Source organism: Balaenoptera ricei, chromosome 2, assembly GCF_028023285.1.
Source record: "Balaenoptera ricei isolate mBalRic1 chromosome 2, mBalRic1.hap2, whole genome shotgun sequence".
Taxonomy (NCBI): Eukaryota; Metazoa; Chordata; class Mammalia; order Artiodactyla; family Balaenopteridae; genus Balaenoptera; species Balaenoptera ricei.
In genome coordinates, this window is record NC_082640.1 from 76,655,823 (window position 1) to 76,678,474 (window position 22,652).

Genomic DNA, 22,652 nt, shown 5'->3' on the forward strand with positions numbered 1-22,652 from the left:
CCTCCGAAATAAAGCAAACTTTTCTTTCCATCAACCCTGCCTCTCGAGTATTGGCTTCTGAGCGGCGAGCAGCCGGACCCCACTTTCGGTAACAACAATGCCGATTCCTTTTGAGGCAGTACAGAGCAGTGGTTACGAGCACTATTCTGGAGTCAGGTAGAGCTGGATTCGAATCCAAAGTCCAACATTAATCAGCTGCGTGACCTCAGCAAATGTACCTAATTTCTCTGTGCCTCATCCCCTCCTGGGTAAAACGGAGCCAAGGCAGTACCTATCAAGTAAAGTCATTGCGAGGGTTGAATTAAATGAAACGCAGGCACAGTTCTTAGCACAGTGCCAGCTCCACCAAGTGATCGATAATGGTTAATTGCAGTTATTAACATTGAAGCTAAAACTCCTGATATTGTGCATGTGCAGCTGCTATGCCACATTGATTCAATGTATCTGTTGAGGTTTCCCTTCACAAGCAACTCCAGTTTAACCAATTCTGGCTAAGCTAGGCAGAAAAGAAGTGTATCAGAAGACGTGCCCAAAACTAAGCACAGGAATGGAACCAGCCCCAGGGATCTCAGTGGGAAACTTTCAGGTGGTGTCCTGGGAAGGATTCAGTCCCAATAGCTTCCATGAGCCACTCGGCTCAGGGTTCAGATTCCCAAGCCAGAGTCTGATCTGGTTCAGCCAGGGTCACTTGCCCCCTGCGTAGCAGGTAAGGGGCCCTGTAACTTATGCTCCCAACAGGACCATTAGAAGGAAGCTAATTCTCCAGAGAAATCAGAGACTGTCACCTAAAGAAGGTAGAGGCTGGCCAGACAAAAGAAGATGTCCACTTCAGCCCCTTTAATTCTTGGACCCAAAGGCATGACCATGCGTTTATTCTTATTACGTTTTCAGATGGAAGTTTTTATTTCTTCTTTGAGTGTTTTGTTAATGACAGCTTTTTGGATCTATACCTAGAAGTAGAACTGCTGGGTCACGTGGTAACTCTATGTTTAACCTTTTGAGGAACTGCCAGACTGCTTTCCACAGCGGCTGCACCATTTTACATTCCCGCCAGCAGTATAAAAGAGTTCCAAATTTCTTCACAGCCTCACCAACACTTGTTATTGTCTGTCATTTTTATTCTAGCCATATTAGTAGGATTGAAGTATTTCATTGTGGATTTTATAAACATTTCGATGACTAATGATGTTAACCATCTTTTCATGTGCTTCTTTTCTATTGCATATTATTCTGTTAAATTCAGCCCATCATCTCAACTGATCACATATTTGGACCCTACTCCTATACTGCAATTCTTTCAGTGCCTGGTCAATTGTAAATGTCATGGGATAGCTTGTTCTCAAAAAAAAAAAAAAAAAAAAATGATTGGCCATCTTGGGACAGATGGCAGGACCCTGCAGAATGACACAGGGAATCTCTTAGGTTGGCACTGAACCTCCTTTAGCCATCTCTGAGCGAGAGTGAATTCTCTCCATAGCTCTAACCCTAACCAGCTCTCTGCTCAGGCTGTAGGGCTCTCTCATCACCCTCTGCCCTGGGGCTGCTTCTCTGCCCCTCTGCACTTTCAGCAGACGCTCCTTCAGACACCTGGGCTCCTTTTCCCCCCACATTTGCCAGCTAAGCCCCCAAACTATAAAGTCTCCACACCACATCCATGGAGAGAAAACCATGTCTGGCTTCTGGAGAAATACCCAACTCCTCTCCTGTTTGGTTGGCTTATTCCTTCCTAGGTTCGTTCTCTCCCACCTAGATGCAATGCTCAGGAAGGTGAGAAGACCCTTCCCGATCTCCATCTGGCCTTTGTGCCTTAAGTGACGGGGCTCTTAAATACACAGACTCTCCAGCACCCAGGCAGTGCGGCCATGGTCAACTGAGCAGCCAGAAAGAGGCTCACTGACTGAGATGGACTTGTCTCCTGCTTTTAGTTCCTTCATCCAGAGCAGGGCTTTTCAAGTTGTGGTCTGTGGACTGAGTCAGACACACCTGAGGGATGGGGGATAAAACTCCACAGCTACTGCGAATGTAAATTGATACAGCCACTGTGGAGAACAATATGGAGGTTCCTTAAAAAACTAAAACTAGAATTACCATATGATCCAGCAATCCCACTACTGGGCATATACCCAGAGAAAACCGTAATTCAAAAAGACACATGCACCCCAATGTTCATTGCAGCACTATTTACAATAGCCAGGTCATGGAAGCAACCTAAATGCCCATCGACAGACGAATGGATAAAGAAGATGTGGTACATATATACAATGGAATACTACTCAGCCATAAAAAGGAACGAAATTGGGTCATTTGTTGAGACGTGGATGGATCTAGAGACTGTCATACAGAGTGAAGTAAGTCAGAAAGAGAAAAACAAATATCGTATATTAACGCATGTATGTAGAACCTAGAAAAATGGTACAGATGAACCGGTTTGCAGGGCAGAAGTTGAGACACAGATTTAGAGAACAAACGTATGGACACCAAGGGGGGAAAACCACGGTGGGGTGGGGATGGTGGTGTGCTGAATTGGGCGATTGGGATTGACATGTATACACTGATGTGTATAAAATTGATGACTGATTAAAAAAAAACAAAAAAAAAAAAACCAAAAAACTCCACAGCTACTAAAGCAGATTTTCTGTGGGGTGGATCCTGAAAAAGACACATTTAGAATAAGTGCCTTAAGGATTCTTACCTACACTAAATTATGAAACCCAGACATCTAGAGGTGTTATTATTAATGTATTGTTAATCGACATACATGTATTCATAGGGCTCTTTAAAAACGTACATTTTTGTCCAAGGTCACACATCCTGTAGTCAGTAGTGAGGATGCAAACACAGACCTTCCAACTCCTTGCCTTGTGCTCCTTCCCCAGTGTATCAGCTGCCTCGCTTTTGTCTGCGGAAGCCTCTGGGCCAAAGCCTGAAGCACAGTCACCTGCTTGACACCAGAGAGCCTTGTCACTTTCCTAGAAGACGAGGGGCCTCTGTATCTCACTCCATCTCTGTAAGTCTCTCTCCCTGTCCCTTCCAAGATATAGAATGTACACTAAGCAGCTGTAGGATAAATATCCACATAACCCAGATATTAGCTAATTTATGTCAACCTTCCTTCACCACCTCATCCCCTAGCAAGCAGAAGGGATTGCATGCAAGTTTAAATAACTATAGACCCAACTCAGCTTTTTGCACCAAATCATATTAGAAGTCACTAGCTCACCTCTGATTGGCTGTCTTTGATAGGGTGTCTACCTTAGTCCAATCAGCTGTGACCAGGGGCATAAGCCATCTGGGCAAAAGATTGTATGCAGAACCATTTCATTTAAAGAGTTGTGGGCAGTCACCAAAACCGACATTTCTAGGATAATTTAGAAGGTGGCCAAGTCACAGAAGGACTCCTGAATGTAAAGTTCATGATAATGAGTGTTCCATACATTTAGTGTTATTTGGTGATGCTTCAAACAGAAACAACACCATCCACTCTTAAATTTCAATACGTGCTCAGTAATAATCATTCATTCAACAATACTTATTAACTACCTATTAGCTACTGGTCTATTTTCTAGGCATTAGAATAAATTTATATTTTAAGAGGGATTCAGGGCTGTAGTGGGGAGGGGAATCACCATGTAAAGAAAGCACTTCTTACCACCAACAAGTATTTTCAATCTGAGAATAATGAACACCCACAAGGCTTTATTCAAAGGCCCAAGGCCAAGCTACCTACAACTACCTACAACTGGCAGTAGAAAACTACTAAAAGGACGCGTTATGAAAACACCTGAGTAAGGTAGAAGGCGGTGTGAGAAAAGGGAAGAGGGATTTGTTTTTTTCAGGCTGAAACTAATGAGTTTTACACACTGATGCTATAATGGTAACTCTTTCTCATGTTCCTTTCTCCCCCTCTGCAGCTTTACAGGTCTGTGAGATGCAGGCCTAAGTGGATCTGGGCAAAAGAAGGCTCTGACATAGGAATTCCTTTCCAGAAGCTTGAAGGATCTAATAGGTGGTAGTAGGAAATGCACTAGACTTGGTATCAAAGAATGTGGGTGCTCAGCCTTGCTTCGCTGGTTATATGACCTTGACCAAACTTCCCTGAGATTTAGTTTCCCTATTCGTAAGATTTAGAAGGTAATTTCTTACTCATTGTGTTGTTGTCTAAATTAAATGAGATATACAATTTTTAAGTGTCTGGCACATAGTAGGTGTTCAATTAAAATTAGTAAGTTTGGGTTCTTTATCTAAGAATGAGAATAATAATAGTAACGCAGGGGTGTTATGAGGGCTAAGTATTTTAGGCAAAAGTGTTTTGTAAATTACAAAGTCCTATACGTGTATCAGGTCACCATTATTTAAGAAATTTGAAAGTTGGGGTGGTGGTGGTGGGGTGTCGGGTTTTTTTTGTTGCTTCTTAAAAATCTACCTTATTGCTCCATCTAATGATAGACTTCATAGCTCTATAGTTTCTATAGTTTAGAAAAAGAGCCAAAATGAGGTTAAGCTGAAATGATTTCTTCTTCTTGAGTCTTATAAAGCCAGAGAAATTTACCATCTTGCTTTCAGAATGCCTATTTAAGACAGGTCTGCCATAAAACTTATTTTTCACAGTGTCCAGAAATAACAGGTAAATGAGACAATGTGCAAAATGTTACTTTCCATAGAGCATGTGCTCAATGAATGACTAATGCAGTGGTCCCCAATGTTTTTACTTTCCTTTTGGAATTTTACCCCAAACACAGACCCTTTAGAAAGATCAGTTTTTTAAACATGCATTAATTAAACAGTTAATTCATTTTACTTTTCATTCATCAAAGACCTTAGCCCATCTGGAACTATTCGTTGGAGTTTCTAACTAGTCTGCGGCAGGAAGCTGCCCTACAAGGAGCTGTGATAATGGGAGACAACATAAGGAAACCTGAAACGGTAGTTAATCCATACATCTTTTCATGGTTAGCATCTGACTTCTCTTAGACATTTTGAGATATTTGGGGAAACGTGACCATGCCTTTAAGTAGATCACAGTCTAGGAGGAGGATATTCAGGTACATGTAATGGGATAATATTTTGAAATAAACTAATTGACTAATTGCATCATTTGCATACCTTGCCTTCCACCTGTCCCCTATTCTATGGAAGTATCTGTTTGCTGAAGAGGGAACTGGGATGGTGACAGCAGGAATGCCACGAGAAAGTAGTCCACATTCAGTTTTGAAACCCAGAATAGCTGTCTTCAACACCTCATCTCAAAAAGCCAGGCTTTGACACAAGAGAAAGAACCTTCTAAATTTCTTTTCCTAGTAGGAGCAACAGCTATGGACGTGGTCATCAACCAAACCTGCCTCCATGGTGCAGAAAGAACCCCCTTCTACCATCAGGGGCTTGGAATGAGAAGGACAAGGCAGAGTGGGAGGCCGGTCCAGACAGGAAGCAGAAATAGGACACCCAGCCTTCTCTTTCATCCAGTGGGGTACGAGGAGGAGAGAGGACAGCTGACAAACATGCCCTCCCTTTTCTCCCTCTTGGGGTGAAAGCCAGAGGTGGAAAACTGGTCCAAACGTCCAGATGGGTTTGAGGATGCTGAGAATATTGCGCAGAGAGTGGACAAGCTGAGGTCTTACTTTAGAAACTCAGTGTGTGGCCCTGTCCATCCTGATTTCGGCAGCAGCACAGCAGCTGTTGGACATATGAGTTCCTGGCCAGATTCTAGAGTGCACGGCTGAGGGTCTGGGAGCTGCTGATAGACCAGCAGGGGCCTGGGGCAGGGATAAAGGGGCTGCTCTGTCCAGACTTCTTGGCAGATACAGAGATCAGTGCCTAGCACAATGTGGGGCACACTCAAAAAAGCTTAGCTAATAGAGGTGCTGTTGGCTTATCAGCAAGCACAAACCTGGAAGTTCCAAATGTCGATGCAAATAATCAATCAACAATCTATAACAGGAACAGAAGAGAGTTGTGTTCAGCCAAACGGAGGCTTATAGCCCGGGAGCGCAGCTTTCTTTCCAAGAAAGAAAGCCCTCTGGGGAAACGTGGTTTTCAGCACAGTTCTGTATCTTGTCAGAATCAAAGAATATCAAATATGACAGAGGTACATTCCATCAAGGTTTCAAATGAGGCAGATTAGCACATACATAGCGAGTCAGCATGACCTCGGTATCTGGGAAGGGAAGCTTATCTTCGAAAGAGTACTAGCTGGGGACTATCAGGGGGTGGGGAGAGGCATTTATCCCTATCTTCACAGTGGACATACTTTACTTTTGGATAATGCATTCTTCTCTTAATGGTTAAAGCAGATGTACAATGCATGATAAACAGGCCATAAGACAGGCCATTCTCATTAACATGAATTCAAGCCAGATCATGTATAAGCCAGGATGACTTCCCCATACCTCAATACGTGAACATTTCTTCCATCACAAAGATCTACATGGCACTGGAGGAAAAGCATGTGTGTGATGGGGCAGAGCAAGTGATAATCCCGGGTGCAATTTACTCATTATGTCAGCCGGGGTCCATTCAGAAAGACAGAAACCTCCCTAGGTATTTCACACAGGGAATTTACTACAGAGAACTGGTCATCCAGGGTATGGAAACTGAGAAGCCAAATAGGGGACCATGAGGCATCCAGAGATCATAAAAGCAGGGGGAAAAAAGCTGCTGTTTAGCCAGAAGGACAACATATTAGCAGCTAGATGGATATGGAATGTCTGAACTGTAAATAGGGTTATTTTATAAAAATAAGAAGATGTAGGTAAATTCTTCCCCTAGGTAGCTGCCTGGTTCCTCCTTCATCTCCATCAGGCCTTTGCATCTCAGCAAGGCCTTCCCTGGCCATCCTCCTGCGACTGGCACCTCCCTTCCTGGAACCCCTTACCCCCAGCCCCTGCTTTATTTTCTTCCAAAGCACTTACCATCAACTGACAGGCTTGGGATTCACTTGCCTGTTGATTTTCTCTCCCTACCCCCACCTCACACTAGACTTGAAACTCTATAAAGGCAGCCAGGGGCTTCCCTGGTGGCACAGTGGATAAGAATCCGCCTGCCAATGCAGGGGACACGGGTTCGAGCCCTGGTCCGGGAAGATCCCACATGCCGGGGAGCAACTAAGCCCGTGCACCACAACTACTGAGCCTGTGCTCTAGAGCCCACGAGCCACAGCTACTGAGCCCACGTGCCACAACTACTGAAGCTCGCGCGTCTAGAGCCCCTGCTCCGCAACAAGAGAAGCCACCGCAATGAGACACCCGCGCACCGCAACAAAGAGTAGCCCCCGCTCGCCCCTACTAGGGAAAACCCGCGCTCAGCAACAAAGACCCAACGCAGCCAAAAATTATAAAGGCAGACATTTTGGTCTGTTTTGTTCATTGCCACATCCCAGCCAGTGCAGAGTTGGTGCTGAGTCACTATTATGGTTACAGCTTGTCTACCATACTGTCACGTGCCCTCACCTGCAAAGCCCACTTTTAATTTCTCTGGTTTCCTGTTCTAGAAAATGAGAGTTGAGTTCAAGGATCTCCAAGGGCTCTTCCACAGAGGCATTCCTTGGTTCTGGGTTCTTCCTATTGAAACATATTCCCTATATGTGGAATCTAAAAAATAAAACAAATTAGTGAATATAACAAAGCAGAAACAGACACACAGATATAGAGAACAAACTAGTGGTTACGGGGCTGGGGAGAGGGGGGCAGGATACGGGTGGGGGATTAAGAAGTACAAACTATTATGTATAAAATAAATAAACTACAAGGATATATTGTACAGCACAGGGAATATAGCCAATATTTTATAACTATAAATGGAGTATAATCTTTAAAAATTGTGAATTACTATATTGTACACCTGAAACTACTATAATATTGTAAATCAACTGTACCACAATTTTTTGAAAAAGATTCCCTAGAAGTTTCTATTCCCTCCACATAGGGGCAGCAAAGGACAGTGAATCCCAAGGGCTGGCCAAGTGGTGTGGCAGAGCTCTCCCTATGATGACAGCAAGTGACAAGACCGTGCAAGCATTTTCACTCCTCTCCATCCCGCTCCCATGCCATCCTCCTCTGAGTCTCAGAAAGGTCAGAGCTTTGTTTTCTTTGTGTCCCAACCTACCACCAAGAAAAACTGGGTCACAAGTTTGAAAATTAAACAAAGCATGACAATTAGGGATAAAAACAGACCAGAAACCACCTAAAGCAATCAGACATGCCTGAGATAAGCTAATAACAATAATTGAGAACTGGATTTAACTCCAAATTTCTAGATATCTGGGCAGGGCCGGGATTAGGATGAAGTGAGTGAGCTCTCATCTCAAATGCTACATATAAAGAGAAGAGCAGCCAAAACCCTCAGCCGTCAAAATAAATAGTATTTTTGTGCAATATTTCTAAAAATCTAAATTAACAACAAAAAAACTCATGATGCACAAATGTCAAAAATTTAAATAAAATTACATAAAACATGTATAGAGGGCACACATTTTTATTTTTGCCTCAGTTCCAAAAGAGCTCCCCACAGCATGGTTTGTGGAGGTTTGGTATTTTGTTCATTGTGCATTTTTTGGCATTAATTTTGATTTTTAAAAAGTATTGCATAAAAAAAAAAAGTATTGCATTGACATACTATTTATCTTAATTACAGAGTATTTGGTGTCCCTTTATGTTTTCCACTTTGGCTCACCCTAATCCAGGCCTGCTGGATCCGTCTCCCTAGGGGGCATCAGAATTACTCAAGTCATATATACACTACCAAACGTAAAATAGACAGCTAGTGGGAAGCAGCCGCTCGGTGGTTTGTGACCACCTAGAGGGGTGGGATGGGGAGGGGGGGAGGGAGGGAGATGCAAGAGGGAAGAGATATGGGAACATATGTATAACTGATTCACTTTGTTATACAGCAGAAACTAACACACCATTGTTAAGCAATTATACTCCAATAAAGATGTTAAAAAAAAAAAAAAAAAGAATCACTCAAGTCCCCTGGCTGGCAACCCCTCCTCGATGGGCATCCTCCACGCCTGGGATGTCCTGGTGAGAATCTGCAGCTGGCCCCAGCCCTTGGTTCACACACCTTGGCTCCTCCCCTTGGGTCTGGCACCAGCCTTCAGATCCTTCTCAACTCAGTCCAGGCAGCAATATCTACTGATCAGGACTGGCAGATGAGACAAAACCTTATAAGGACCTGGGAAAGCATCTCTATTAGGGACAACTGACATAACATTGTAGGGATGAGGCTGGAGGAAAGTTCCGGGTCCAAAGCTCATTCTAGGTTGACCGACGAAGGTACAGAGTTGTGGACAGAGCTGTCAGTTGAAAAGGTGAGGAAATTATTGCTGGAGATCAGAGCTGTCTAACAGAACTTTCTGTGACAAAAGAAATGTTCTACTTCTGCACAGGACAATACCGTAGCCACTAACCACATGTGGCTATTGGGCATGTGAAATATGGCTAGTGCAACTGAGCAACTGAATTTTAAAATTTATTTAATTTGGATTAATTTATATTTAAATTTAAATGGCCGATGAGACTAACGGCTATTGTATTATAGTGCAGCTCTAGCTCAGCGATTCTCAAATTCCACTTGCATTGGAATCATCTGCAGGACTTGTTTAATGTAGGTTGCTGAGCCCACCTCAGAGTTTCTGATCCAGTAGGTCTGGGGTGGGGCCCGAGACTTTATCTTTCTAACAACTTCCCAGGTGATGCCAATGTTGCTGGTCTGGGAACACGCTGAGACCACTGATCCAGACAGGATTCTGATTCCAAGCAGCTTTGGGATTATTAAACCAATCACGTTATGCCTTGGTGTTGGCTTATCTTGGAGCAAAATGCCGGCCTGGGCTTTAGAGAAGGATAGATATGGATTCACATCCCTGATCCTCCACTAATTAGCCGTATCACCTTCCATAATCTGCTCCCTCACAAAATGGAAATAACAGTACACACCAAATAGGGTAATTACAGAGATTAAACGTGATAAGGTATATACGTCATTCGATATGTTTTTAAGGTCATTTCCTGCTCAGAAAGTGTATTAAATAGGATCATATATGTGGACGATGTAATTTGTAACATAACATCAGGCATTTCCACAAAAAAATTCTGTCAAGATTCCCCAGTGCTGGTGTGTTAATTATTGTATATAACAAATTACCCCCCAAATGTAGCGACTTCAAACAACACGTATTTTATTACCTCACAGTTTCTGTGGGTCAAAAATGTGGATGTGGCTTAGCTGGGTATTTCTGGCTCACTGTCTCTCATGAGATTGTAGATAAACTGCCAGGGCTGCAGTCTCAGCTGACGTCTTGACTCGGGTGGGTGCAACTCCAAATAAAAGTAATGAACTTATTCTCCTCTTTCACGTTAGTCACACTCTTTATATTAACAATACCAATTATAATAACAAACGCCAACATTTACAAAAGCAACAAATACCCACCATACGTAAAAAAACCCTTATCTCATATGCTTTTGTTACTAGCTTAATTCCAACAATATTCATTCATACAGGCCAAGAGATAATTATCTCAAACTGACGATGAATTACCATCCAAACCCTTAAATTATCACTTAGCTTCAAAACAGACTATTTCTCAATAATATTTGTACCAGTAGCATTATTTATAAGGTGGTTTATTATAGAATTTTCAATACAATATATACACTCAGATTCTAATATTAACTGATTCTTCAAATATTTACTCCTCTTTCTCATCACAATATTAATTCTTGTCACTGTTAACAACCTTTTTCAACTTTTTATTGGATGACAAGGGGTCGGAATCATATCTTTTCTTCTTATCAGATGATGGTATGGATGAGCAGACGGAAATACAGTTGCTCTCCAAGCAATTCTATATAACCTTATCGGAGACATTGGATTTATTATAGTAATAGCATGATTTCTATTTAACTCAAACACATGAGACCTGCAACAAATCTTCATACTCGACCTAGGCCACTCAAACCTACCTCTAATAGGACTCGTATTAGCTGAAACTGGAAAATCCGCCCAATTTGGTCTTCACCCATGACTTCCCTCAGCAACAGAGGGCCCTACCCTCGTTTCAGCTTTATTCCACTCAAGCGCAATGGTTGTAGCAGGTATTTTCCTGCTTATCCGCTTTCACCCTTTAACAGAAAATAATAAATTCATCCAAACAACAGCATTATGCTTAGGGGCTATTACTACACCATTTGCAGCAATATGCGCCCTTACCCAAAATGATATTAAAAAAACTGTCGCTTTTTCCCCTTCAAGCCAGCTAGGACTTATAATGGTAACAATCGGTATTAACCAGCCTTATCTAGCATTCCTCCACATCTGCACACACGCCTTTTTTAAGACCATATTGTTTATGTGCTCTCGGGCTATTACACACAGCCTAAATGATGAACAAGACATTTGAAAAATAGAAGGCCTGTTTAAAGCACTACCTTTTACCGTAACAGCCCTCATTATTGGAAGCCTAGCACTGACAGGAATACCTTTCCTCACTGGATTTTATTCTGAAGACCTAATTATCAAAACCACTAACATGTCTTATACCAACGCCTGAGGCCTGCAAATAACTCTAATTGCCACGTCCCTCCCAGCTGTTTATAGTACTTGCATTATTTTCTTTGCATCTAGGACAACCCCGCTTTTCCACCTTAACTTTAATCAATGAAAATAACCCACTCCTAATTAATTCCACTTCTTTGGTTCTTTTTTTCTAAATTATTATTGTGGTAAGCTATATGTAAAATTTACTATTTTAACCACTTTTAAGTGTACAGTTCTGTGGCATTCAGTACATTCACATTGTTGTGCAACTGTCACCACCATCCATCTCCAGAACTTTTACACCTTCCCCACTTGAAACTCCGTATGGATTAGATATTAACTCCCTCTTCCCCACCGCACCCCTCAGCCCCTGGCAACTATCATGCTACTCTCTGTCCCTATGAATTTGACTTCTCTACGTACCTCGTACAAGTGGGATCATAGAATATTTGTCCTTTTATGACTGGCTTATTGCACTTAGCATAATGTCCATGTAGTAGCATGTGCCAGAAGTGCCTTCCTTTTTATGGCTGAATAGTATTCCACTGTATGCATACGCAACGTTTTGCGTATCTATTCAACCATCAGTGGACACTTGGGCTGCTTCCACCTTTTGACTGTTGTGAATAATGCTGCTATGAACACAGGTATACAACTGTCCAAGTTCCTGCTTTCATTTCTTTGGGGTGAGGGGATTCACTTCAGTTCACTCACATGATGGCTGGAAAGTGTCAGTTCATTTCAGGCTATTGGACTGAAGGCCTCAGTTCTTGGCTACAACACACGGCCCTGTCCACGAGGCTATGTACAACAGGACAGCTTGCCTCCACGGCACAAGTGATGAGACAGGGGGGAGGGGGGGAATCCTTTTATAACCTAATCTCAGGAGTGACAGGCCACCGCGTCTGCCATATTCTATTCATGAGAAGTGCGTTAACAAGTCCAGGCCATACTCCAGGGGAGGGGATGGCACAAGGGGTGAACACCAGCAGGTAGGGATCATTGGGAGACATGTTCCATACTGCCTACCACAGCCAGCATTCTGACTCTAATAGGTGGATCTGCAGTGCAGGTATCTATATAAAAGGATACCTAGAGAAGTCCTTTAACTCTGGATTTATATGGATGACAAAAAAAGTTTTTGACATTAACTGGACCCAAAACTCAGCATGAGAAACACAATCTTCTGCACATTATCCTACGTGTAATTCTACAGTACTGCGGCTATTCGAAGGGATACTGAATTCACCTGGCAGTTTTTCCTTAGCACAGCGCTGACGACTGTCTGCTCCTGATGCACACCTTTTGTCATCCAGCCCAGCCACACACTGAGTCTTCCAGTCTGTATACAAAAAAGCCTCAAATGCCAGCCAGCCATTTGGGTTCAGCCCCCATGGTTCTGCACCTCAATTCCCAACTTGAGCTCCGGGCTCTGCATCCTCAGCCTCCGTATCTATCTTTACCCCTCCTGATGTGGAGTCTGTCCTTCCCCTGCTCTGATCCCACCCATCACAACCCTCGCAGTGCTCCTGGGGAAGCCACACCCGCTCCACAGATAAGACCAACTAGCTTGAGGATCTCCCCAGCCCTTCCCCTCATTCAGGGATTATCCCCATGCTGGTCCCATCTGCTTATTTCTTCATACGGGCTCTACTGCTCTTCTCTGTCTCAGGCTGGGCTATCACTTTCTTCGGAGGTTAATCACTGCCCATACACAGTCCCCGCAGACAATGGGACACTTTGGACCGAAACATGGACCCCCATATATTTTCTCCCCTCCCCAGGCCCCATTTTTCACCATCTGATACCTAATACGTATTGCATAAATTACTTCAGTATTTGGAAAATGATAAACCAGCTCCCTCTTTTAAATTATTTTAATCTCTATTCTGCAGATAAGAAAAATGAGACTCAGAGAGGTTAAGAACTACCCAAGGTCACACAGCAGTGACCGAAAAACTCCACATAGTTACCACTGAGTTTCCAGGGTGTCCTGAGTGGTTTGTGATTTATTTTTTTTTCAGGCTGAAAGCCTAGTGGGATGACCACGATTCAGAGGGGGCTGTCTTTCTATTCTGCTCTGTACTCACCCAACACAACCCATCTCCCAATGCACAGAGCCACAGTCTACTACCTAGGACAGCCAAGGACAGGGGACGAAATGCCTATGATTCTACAGTCCCGAGGCATCAACTACCTCACCTTCACTGATACAACCAGAGGAAGACATCTGGCCCAAGCAGAGCTAATAAGATTGCCTCTCTTTGGTATTTGGAATCAGGGCGTTAAAATGCACAGCGACTCAGATGGCAGAACTGTAAGGTCATGCAGAGATGGGGCTGGAGTCAGTGGCCTGGCAAGTCCGAGTTATGTGGGACTTCCCTGGTGGTCTAGTGGTTAGGACTCTGTGCTCCCAATGCAGGGGACTCGGGTTTGATCCCTGGTCGGGGAACTAAGATCCCGCATGCAGCATGGCGTGGCCAAAAAAAAAAAAAAAAGTTAGGCCAGGCTGCATCTTTAGAGGTAGGGTAGGGTACAGTAGGTGCCCAGACTGTGGAAGTAAGCTGCCAGGTTTGATCATGCCTCCCACTTACCTGCTGCAGGATTTGGGGCAAGCTGCTTTACCTTTACATGACTCAGTTTTCTCATCTGTAAAATGGGGAAACAAACAGTATTTAACTCAACTCGTTGTTGTTATAATGAAATGAGTGAACATCCACCAAGGTCGTAGCGTGGGCACACAGCACACGCTAGGAACTGCCAGCTGCGGTTATTCCAGAGCCGAGAAGACACCCGTAGCTTGAGACCCAAGGATGGAGCAACTTCCCATGACTTTCCACTTACCAGCAGGTCTGCCAGGACTCAGAGCACTTTATTTCAACCACCAAAAGGTTTCCCCTGAAAAGTAAGAGGAGATTTCCTATGGTATTTTACCTAATTAAATTTCACCTCACACTAAAAGACTAAAAGTCTAAAAGTTTAAAAACCATACGCCACACTGATTTGGAAGTTTTTTTCTTTTTATTGCAAATTTCTGATAAAGGAAACTACAGGGAAGCTGATTCTCATTTAAACTTTGGTGATAAGAGGACGTTGGAGCTCGGGGTTCACAACACGTCAGTCACCCAGGGGCCTCTGACGTGTGCGGCCGCCTGCATCCCCTCCCAGAGGTTCTGACTTAGTTGGTCTTGGGGGGGCAGTCTGGGCATTGGTAGCTTTTGAACTGCCCAGGTGATTCCAACTTGCAGCCAGGGTGGAGAACCCCTGCCAGAGCTCGTGACGTGGTGGTGGCAGCATCAGAAGTATCACCCACTCACGTCACCCCTTGACCTGAGTCCAGCTGGTGTCCTCTGTCCCCCTCTTCCCAGGTGTGACACGTGCTGATTCTTCCTCCTCGGGGCCCGCAGAGGAGAGAGACGCTGGAGGGGCCGTGGCTCTCGGTGCTGTGGTTTGTGCTGAAACCAGGAGAACTGTACTAAACACGGCTACTCTGTCACAAAAAGAAACTCACTTTCTGATTGCAAAAGAGCATTAACCTTTTTGTTTTTTCATTAAGTGGACATAGTCTTCCTATATAGAGATGCAAAGATTTGTGACAAAATAAGGAAATATATGTTGGATGACATATTCCTTATATGACTTCTCAGGTCCAAATTAAAAAAAAATTTAGTCAAGCCATTGAGAGTAAACTATTATGTACTTCAGCAGCATAATTTATATGGGTAAACAGTAATACCCAGTTAGAGATTTCATTTATGATTTATTCTAAAATAGAAAATGCTTTAATTTTCCTGAGTCCTAGGCAAACAAAAAAAAAAGTTTTAAAATTTTTCAGAGTATCCCTGTTTTCCTTTTCTTGGGCATCCTCATAGTTTAGAATGGCATGTGTCTCACTATTAGCTTTTACAGACATAGGTGAACAAATAGCACTGGCGCCAATTTTCAATGACTAATCAAATATAGCGATTGAAAATAAAACACCCATCATCTACGAAGTTGCTCAAAATGAACGTTTCTTAACATTGTTATAAATGCAATATCAATTTGATTCTCTGGCCATACAAAAGTATGAATTTCTATTCCATTACTGATAGTGAATGATTAACATCTTAACAGTGATAAAATTTTTAGAGCATTTAAAAAATACATAGGATCCCATTTTTACATCATAATTCTGATGTATTATCGTGCCTTCTATTTTGTCCACAAAACTTTTATAGGGTACAGTGCACTGACGTGATAAAACCAAGGCACAAGAATATAGTTACAATAAGTGTATATAAACCTTAGCACTCTGTGCCTATTTTGGAAAAATTTAGAGAGGAGATCAAAGAGCCTGAAAAATTTTCACATCCCATTATGATTAATGAACAATTGTGTAATAAACAGGCTATTAACCACCATTCCATTATTGAATATATGGCTATCACTATACAGGTGGTGGATAATTGAAAAAAGTTTTCAATATTAAAACCTGGTATAACTATGTGGTTGATGTAGATAATTGTGCCTTGCATTATCTAGATAATTGTCTTAAGTTTCCATTTTAATTTGTAATCTATATGGCAGTTATCAATTTTTAAATTATTTTCACTGCATAAATGGTAGGAATTTTTCCAAATGTTAAATCCCCTCCCCCTACAAAAGACAGAAGATTTACAAGAAGATACCAATATAAGAAATGCACAGACAACAATAATAAAATCCAAATATGGACTCAAAGGTTGAATTCTAATCTATCAGGACGTTCTCTTAATTTAGGGTGAGGAGCAACACGTTCCTGTGATAATTCATTATCTTCTTAATTAAAAAAAATCACCACGACATTTTTCAAGAGTAAAGTCTTGGCTAGAGCATCAAGCATCGAAGGAAAATTGTTAAGTCTTTTCTCATTCATAAAACGAAAGGGATAAAAGCCTTTCAAAATCCAGGGAGGGGAGGATATTCCATTGAATTTAGAGAAGTGGAATAAAGTGGTAAAAACTGTATGTAATACTTTTAAAGAGAGTGTTTTCAAGACTCCAGGTAGACATCTAGAACCATGGAAACACATTTCTCGGCACATGCACACCATGAATAGAACAATCCTGAATGCAGGTACCGCCTGGCTACAGAGGAATCCAGTTCCCGGCCCCACTGGCAAAACCACCTTTGAGGTCCATGTCCCAAGTCCCTTCACTTTGGAGCGTCCGGCTTCTGCATCTGTTGGATTTGCTTCTGTAGCTGGTCCTTGTCCAGCTTCATCTTGGCTTCGAGAACTTGCCTGAGGGATCCTATGCTTTCATAGATGGCTGTAAACCCTTTAAGAAGAGGTAAATTTCATAGGAGTTAATATTAAAAAACAAGCCTGTATCAAATCTACAGCAGAGAGTAATAATTGATCTGGGCAAAAGATATCAATAGATACTAAAACTACTGGAATAAAAGTTTGATGGGAAACAGGATAGTTACCTAGTTTCAGAGTATCTCCCTACAGATACAAAGGGAAAAAGGAAATATTACAGTGGAGAAATCTGACAGACACCACTTTAACCAAGAGATCAAAGCTAACTTCACCAACACTGGGAGGAACCAACATCATGTATCCTCGATAAGAAAACCCTGGGAAGGACACATCACTTCTGTGGCATTTCTGTTCAAAATGCACACCCTGAATCTAATTAAAAGGAAGCAAACAGACCCAAACTGTGGGACACTCCACAAAATGCTGGCCTGTGTTCTTTAATGATGACAACATTACTGTGGAACTGATCTAGATTAAAGGAGACTAAATAAAGAAACATGATAACTAAATATGATATGTGATTCTGGATTAGAACCTGGACTGGGGAAGGTTTGCTGTAAAGGAAACAATGGTGAAACTTGAAAATTGAGTATTGAAAAATGTTTCATCAATACTACATTGTACCATAGTTACTGAAGAGAATGTCCTTGTTCTTAAGGTATATACATTGAAATAATATAGGGGTAAAAAGGTATTCTGGCTTCTGCAACTTACTCCCAAAAGATTTAGGGTAAAAAATTATATTCATACACACGCTCACACATTAAGCAAATTTCAAAAGTGTTAACAATTGGTGAATCTAAGTGAAAGATGTATAGTTTTCGGACTAGTCTTAACGGTTTTTCTAAATTTGAAATTATTTCAAAATAAAAAGCTAAAAATAGAAAAAATTCCCAATCAAAAGGTAATTTTGTATTATTCTATATTCCTATTGGGTTTTTTAAAATTAATTTATTTATTTTTGGCTGCATTGGGTCTTCGTTGCTGCACACGGGCTTTCTCTAGTTGCGGTGAGCAGGGGCTACTGTTCATTGCGGTGCACGGGCTTCTCATTGCAGTGGCTTCTCTTGTTGCAGAGCATGGGCTCTAGGCACGCGGGCTTCCGTTGTTGTGGCTCACGGGCTCAGTAGTTGTGGCTCACGGGCTCTAGAGCGCAGGCTCAGTAGTTGTGGCGCACGGGCTTAGTTGCTCCGCAGCATGTGGGATCTTCCCGGACCAGGGGTCAAACCCGTGTCCCCTGCATTGGCAGGCAGATTCTTAACCACTGCGCCACCAAGGAAGTCCCCTATTGGTTTTTAAAATAAGTGTCAAAAACATCTTGTCTTCGTTAGCATATTTAGAATTTTCTCTCAGAAAATTTTCTTTATGTAACAATTCATGAAAAAGAAGTATAAAAACTACTTATTAAAAATAATTTTGTTGGGAATTCCCTGGTGGTCCAGTGGTTAGGACTCGGTACTTTCACTGCCAAGGGCCTGGGTTCAATCCTGGTCAGGGAACTAAAGATCCCGCAAGCCACGTGGTGCAGCCAAAATAATAATAATAATAATATTGATAATAATAATAATAAATGAGTGAATTTTTAAAAAAATAATGTCCTTACTGAATGAAAAGATACAACATATTACTAAATAAAAGAGTGGGTTACAAATCAGCATGTATTGCATGAGCCTGTATTTGAAAAAGCATATATATATCCTGTATGTATAGAAAGATAATATACATAAAAAAGACCTCTGGGTAATAGGAGGTTTTTGTTTTGTTTTGTTTTGTTTTTTGTGCTTTATGATCTTCCACTAAGAAATTTGTTTTTGTAACAAGAAAAAGTAAATATTTTTAATTTTTAAAAGGCTCAGGGCTTCCCTGGTGGCGCAGTGGTTGAGAGTCTGCCTGCCAATGCAGGGGACACGGGTTCGAGCCCTGGTCTGGGAAGATCCCACATGCCGCGGAGCAGCTGGGCCCGTGAGCCGCAATTGCTGAGCCTACGTGTCTGGAGCCTGTGCTCCGCAACAAGAGTGGTCGCGATAGTGAGAGGCCCGCGCACCACGATGAAGAGTGGCCCCCGCTTGCCACAACTAGAGAAAGCCCTCGCACAGAAATGAAGACCTAACACAGCCATAAATAAATTAAAAAAAAAAAAGGCTCATATGCATTTCTTATTAGGTACTAACTATTCACAACCTCAGTGATATGTTGTATAGCTGATAATAAATCCACTCAGCAAACGATGCAAAGTTAACCATCAATAAAATATTCAAATACCATATTCTACTGGCCCAAAAGACCAAGAAAGAAAATTCATTTTTATCTTCACAAGTTCTAAGATTCATAAATTTAATGGCAGCTTCTCCTTAAATAAAATAGTAACCTTGTGGTGGTTACAACAAAATTATTCTTGGGATAACTAACTACTTTTATTTCCATGTGGCCAAAATAGAACAATTCCATGAAGAAAATTCACAGAACCAGAAAACTGGAAGGAACCAGGAGATAATTTAGTCCCCCTTCCCACACTACCCGACTGTCTTCTCTTTCCTGACCATGGTCAACAAGTCTTCACTTAAATACTTTCAGTAAAGAGCTCTCAGGCTCACAAAGCACCCGTATCTTTCTAGGACCATTAACTGTAGATACTTCTGCTTTATACTGAGTTAAAATCTGTCTTCAGGTAACTTCGAGTTATTGGTCCCAGTTCTGTATTCCTGAGTTCAGAGGATAAATCTAATCCTTCCTTTATCTGGCAGCACTTCAGAACTTAAACTCATCTCTTAACACTGTCTTCTAAACAAGTGTGGAGGAATGGGCCCTGTGGACTTTTGAGCAGAGGAGAATCATTCATTGCCACGGTGGGATACTGCCAACAGTATAAAATAAGCCTTCAAAGGCCCCTCAAAGATATATGCTTTATATATATATACATAAAAAATGCTTTTAACAGAGAAGAAAACAATGCATTTTAGTTTGAATAGTATTTAATCTTAATTCTCTTTAATTTTGTTAAGATTTCATTTTGTCTTATTCCCTATATATTCTCTAGTTCTTTGTTGCTAGATTATATAATGGATCAAATAAGCATTGGAGACAAATTTAGTAAATATAGAATAAAGAAAGTATTTAAGCCTAAAAATAAAAGATATATGCTTATTTCTGAGGCATATTGACCTTGGCTTTGATCAGAAAAAAATCTGCAGATGGCACTAAAGAAAATGTACATCAGTTGCAAGCTAAGCGATTTTAGGTTTGTTTGCCTGTCTCTCGAGGTCTATCTTCATGTCCCTGGCAATGAAGCAACATTTTCGTTCAATATACCACAGCTACTTAGAAAATCACCTAAGGACACTTCATCAGCCAGGTTTGTGGTAGTTGTAGGGTAATACTAATTCATTGGCTTTTAGATCAAATAGAAAATGACCCAGAGAACTGTTTTCTTTTTGGCCTACCCGCATCAACTTCTGCTTTCATTTCCTTCATGTCCTCGGTCATCTGTAACTCAAGCTTGCTGATTCGCCCATGCATCTTCTCCTCTTCTTGTTTTGTCCTCTGTACCTCCATATTCTTCTTTTGACTCTCTTCTATTTTGTCCAGTCTGGCTGACATCTGGCTGAGCTTCTTCTCCACGTCTCTTTCACTGGCTCCCTGAGATCCATGATAAGAATGGCACTTGGTTACTCCAAAGAGTCTGATGCATTCGCATCAGTCATAATACCATTTAAGAACAATCTGCAGGGAACAGAATTGCAAAGGTTGCTTGTTGCTCGCCCCAGTATCCATTCTCCCCTTCTTCCATAACAGATCCCTGATTTTCATCTGGCTATAAGGTCACCCAGAGTAAAGACTACCTTTTCTATTGTCTCCTGAGTTTGCTGTGGCCATATGATTAAGTTCTGGCTAATGAGATATAAGTACAAACATATGTGGCAACTTCCAGGAAAAGTTAAAAAATAGCTGAGGCGTATCCTTGCCTCTTCTTTCTTTCTTCTGTTCTTGGAATTAAGACGTAATGGCTGGAGCTCTAGTAGCCATCTTGAACTATGAGTACAAGGGTCACTCTCTAGGACTGGCAGAGAGTTAAACCAGAAAGATCATGGGTCACTGAGGACTGACAAGCTACCACATTAGCCTTGTGATCCCTACACCCAGACTTCTTTTATGTGAAAGATAGATAAGCTTCTATCATATTAAAGTCACCATTATCCTGGAGTTTAGTTATTAAGCGTCCCTAGATGTAAAAATAGTGCTCCAAAGACCTAGAAGCCTAAAAATGTATTATTATGAATCTAAATAAATCAGGAGATCTGATAAAAATATGGAGACATGTAAAGAAATATTTGAAACAGAATATTTTCTTTCCTTTCCTCTCCACTATGCTTGGTTCTTATGAGAATCTGGGTCTGCAGGCAAGCTTTAGAGGCCAAGACTACAAACATCAAGCTGTAAGTGGGCTACAGCATAACAAAACTCTCTTGATGTGTTCAGTGCACAGTCTGCAATTCAACAGCTCAGCATCAAGAGAGAGCAGAGCCAGAGATGCAATCTACACCAGTCATTTATGCTCCATCAAAGTCCAAGGGGAGGAAGCAGTGAAAGAAAAGAGAAGGGAGAGGGAGATGGTCAGGCGAGATAACCAAACCAAAAAACAACTGCTTGCCAAGTACTGATATTGAATACTATATATGCAAGGCTTTCTTGATATGATTTTTGAGTAGTTCTGCAAACCTTGGTTCTGCAGGAGAGTGGGGTAAAATGAGAAGGAACATGGAAAAGAAAACTGGACTCTGTTTAGATCTTGCACTGTGACACCTCATATTGGGTTTATAGTTTGATGGAGGGGCCTGGAGGGAGAAATCTAGTCAACGCTGTTTCTACCAGATCACGGAATTAAAACAAACTAAGATGAAGTATGTAATTGTAAATGCAGCTGGACAATTTGGTTCATTAAGGTCTTGATTTGGCTTCATCTTAGCTGAAAGTACTGAAAATTTCTACTTAGTCTTTGTTAACCAAAACAAGTCAAAGTGCTCTGTCTCTTTATAACAAACACAAAGAATCAATATGAACCACGGAAAGAGATTCTAAGGCAAGAAACAACTGTAACAGCTTAATGTGGTGCTAAATAAATGAATGATAAGTTACGAGGTGTTATTCAAACATTGCAGGTCCCACCGAATAACTTTACTATGTTTATGGCTGAACATCAACACCTACACTGTTTTCCTTAACAACCAAGGAAAGCTGATCGATTTTCTGTAAAAGTTCTTTTTCCATCCGTTCTTGTTCCTGTTGCAACCAATTCCGTGCAGATAAAATCTGGTTACTGAGTTCCTCAACTGTACCTTTGAATCTAAAATAAGAAAGTTAGCAAGTTAGTCATAAAACAGTTTTAATATGACATCAAAGAGTCTCAGTCTCTGACTATCAAATCTCTCAGAAATATATCAGCATTAAATTCAGCTCACTCAGAATTACATGCTTACCTTTTCCTTAGAATTGCAGTTAGCGCTACATTGGGAAGGGAGGAGAGAAGGAAGATATAACAGAAAAGCACCTAATAATACTCCCACCCGTGCAGAGCTGACAGTGTGGACACCAAGGTGTCACACAGTGACAGAGAGCCACGCCACGTACTAATCTTTGCAGTTCAGAGGGTCCAGGGTGCTCTTGGCTCAAAGGACACAGCAGCCTAGCTCCCCTCCAGGCTCCCCTCTTGCCCTGGACTCTTCCTCCTTCTCCCTCTTATCGCCCAGGACTGAGGCCTGGCTCCCTTTCTCTCTAATGTTCTCCAAATTGCTCTTGCCCAATACAGATATTTCTTAATTTAAACCAAACAGAAAAT

General features: G+C 41.7%; 1 protein-coding gene and 1 pseudogene across 4 annotated transcripts in view; one reads left to right on the forward strand and one right to left on the reverse strand.

Annotated features, from left to right (window-relative positions):
- The first annotated feature begins 10,325 nt into the window (after positions 1-10,325).
- Positions 10,326-11,708, forward strand: LOC132360090 (NADH-ubiquinone oxidoreductase chain 5-like; annotated as a pseudogene).
- Positions 11,709-14,537: 2,829 nt separating this feature from the next.
- The window catches only part of FAM81A (family with sequence similarity 81 member A), a 78,565-nt gene continuing 70,450 nt past the window's right edge, over positions 14,538-22,652 (reverse strand). For all 4 annotated transcript variants that reach the window (XM_059913158.1, XM_059913159.1, XM_059913162.1 and 1 more), the window contains 3 exons: positions 22,025-22,160; positions 20,260-20,455; positions 14,538-16,835 (listed from right to left, as the gene is read on the reverse strand). In XM_059913158.1, the coding sequence (XP_059769141.1) occupies positions 16,711-16,835; positions 20,260-20,455; positions 22,025-22,160 (457 nt within the window). In that variant the 3' untranslated portion in view covers positions 14,538-16,710. The remainder of the gene's footprint in view (positions 16,836-20,259; positions 20,456-22,024; positions 22,161-22,652) is intronic.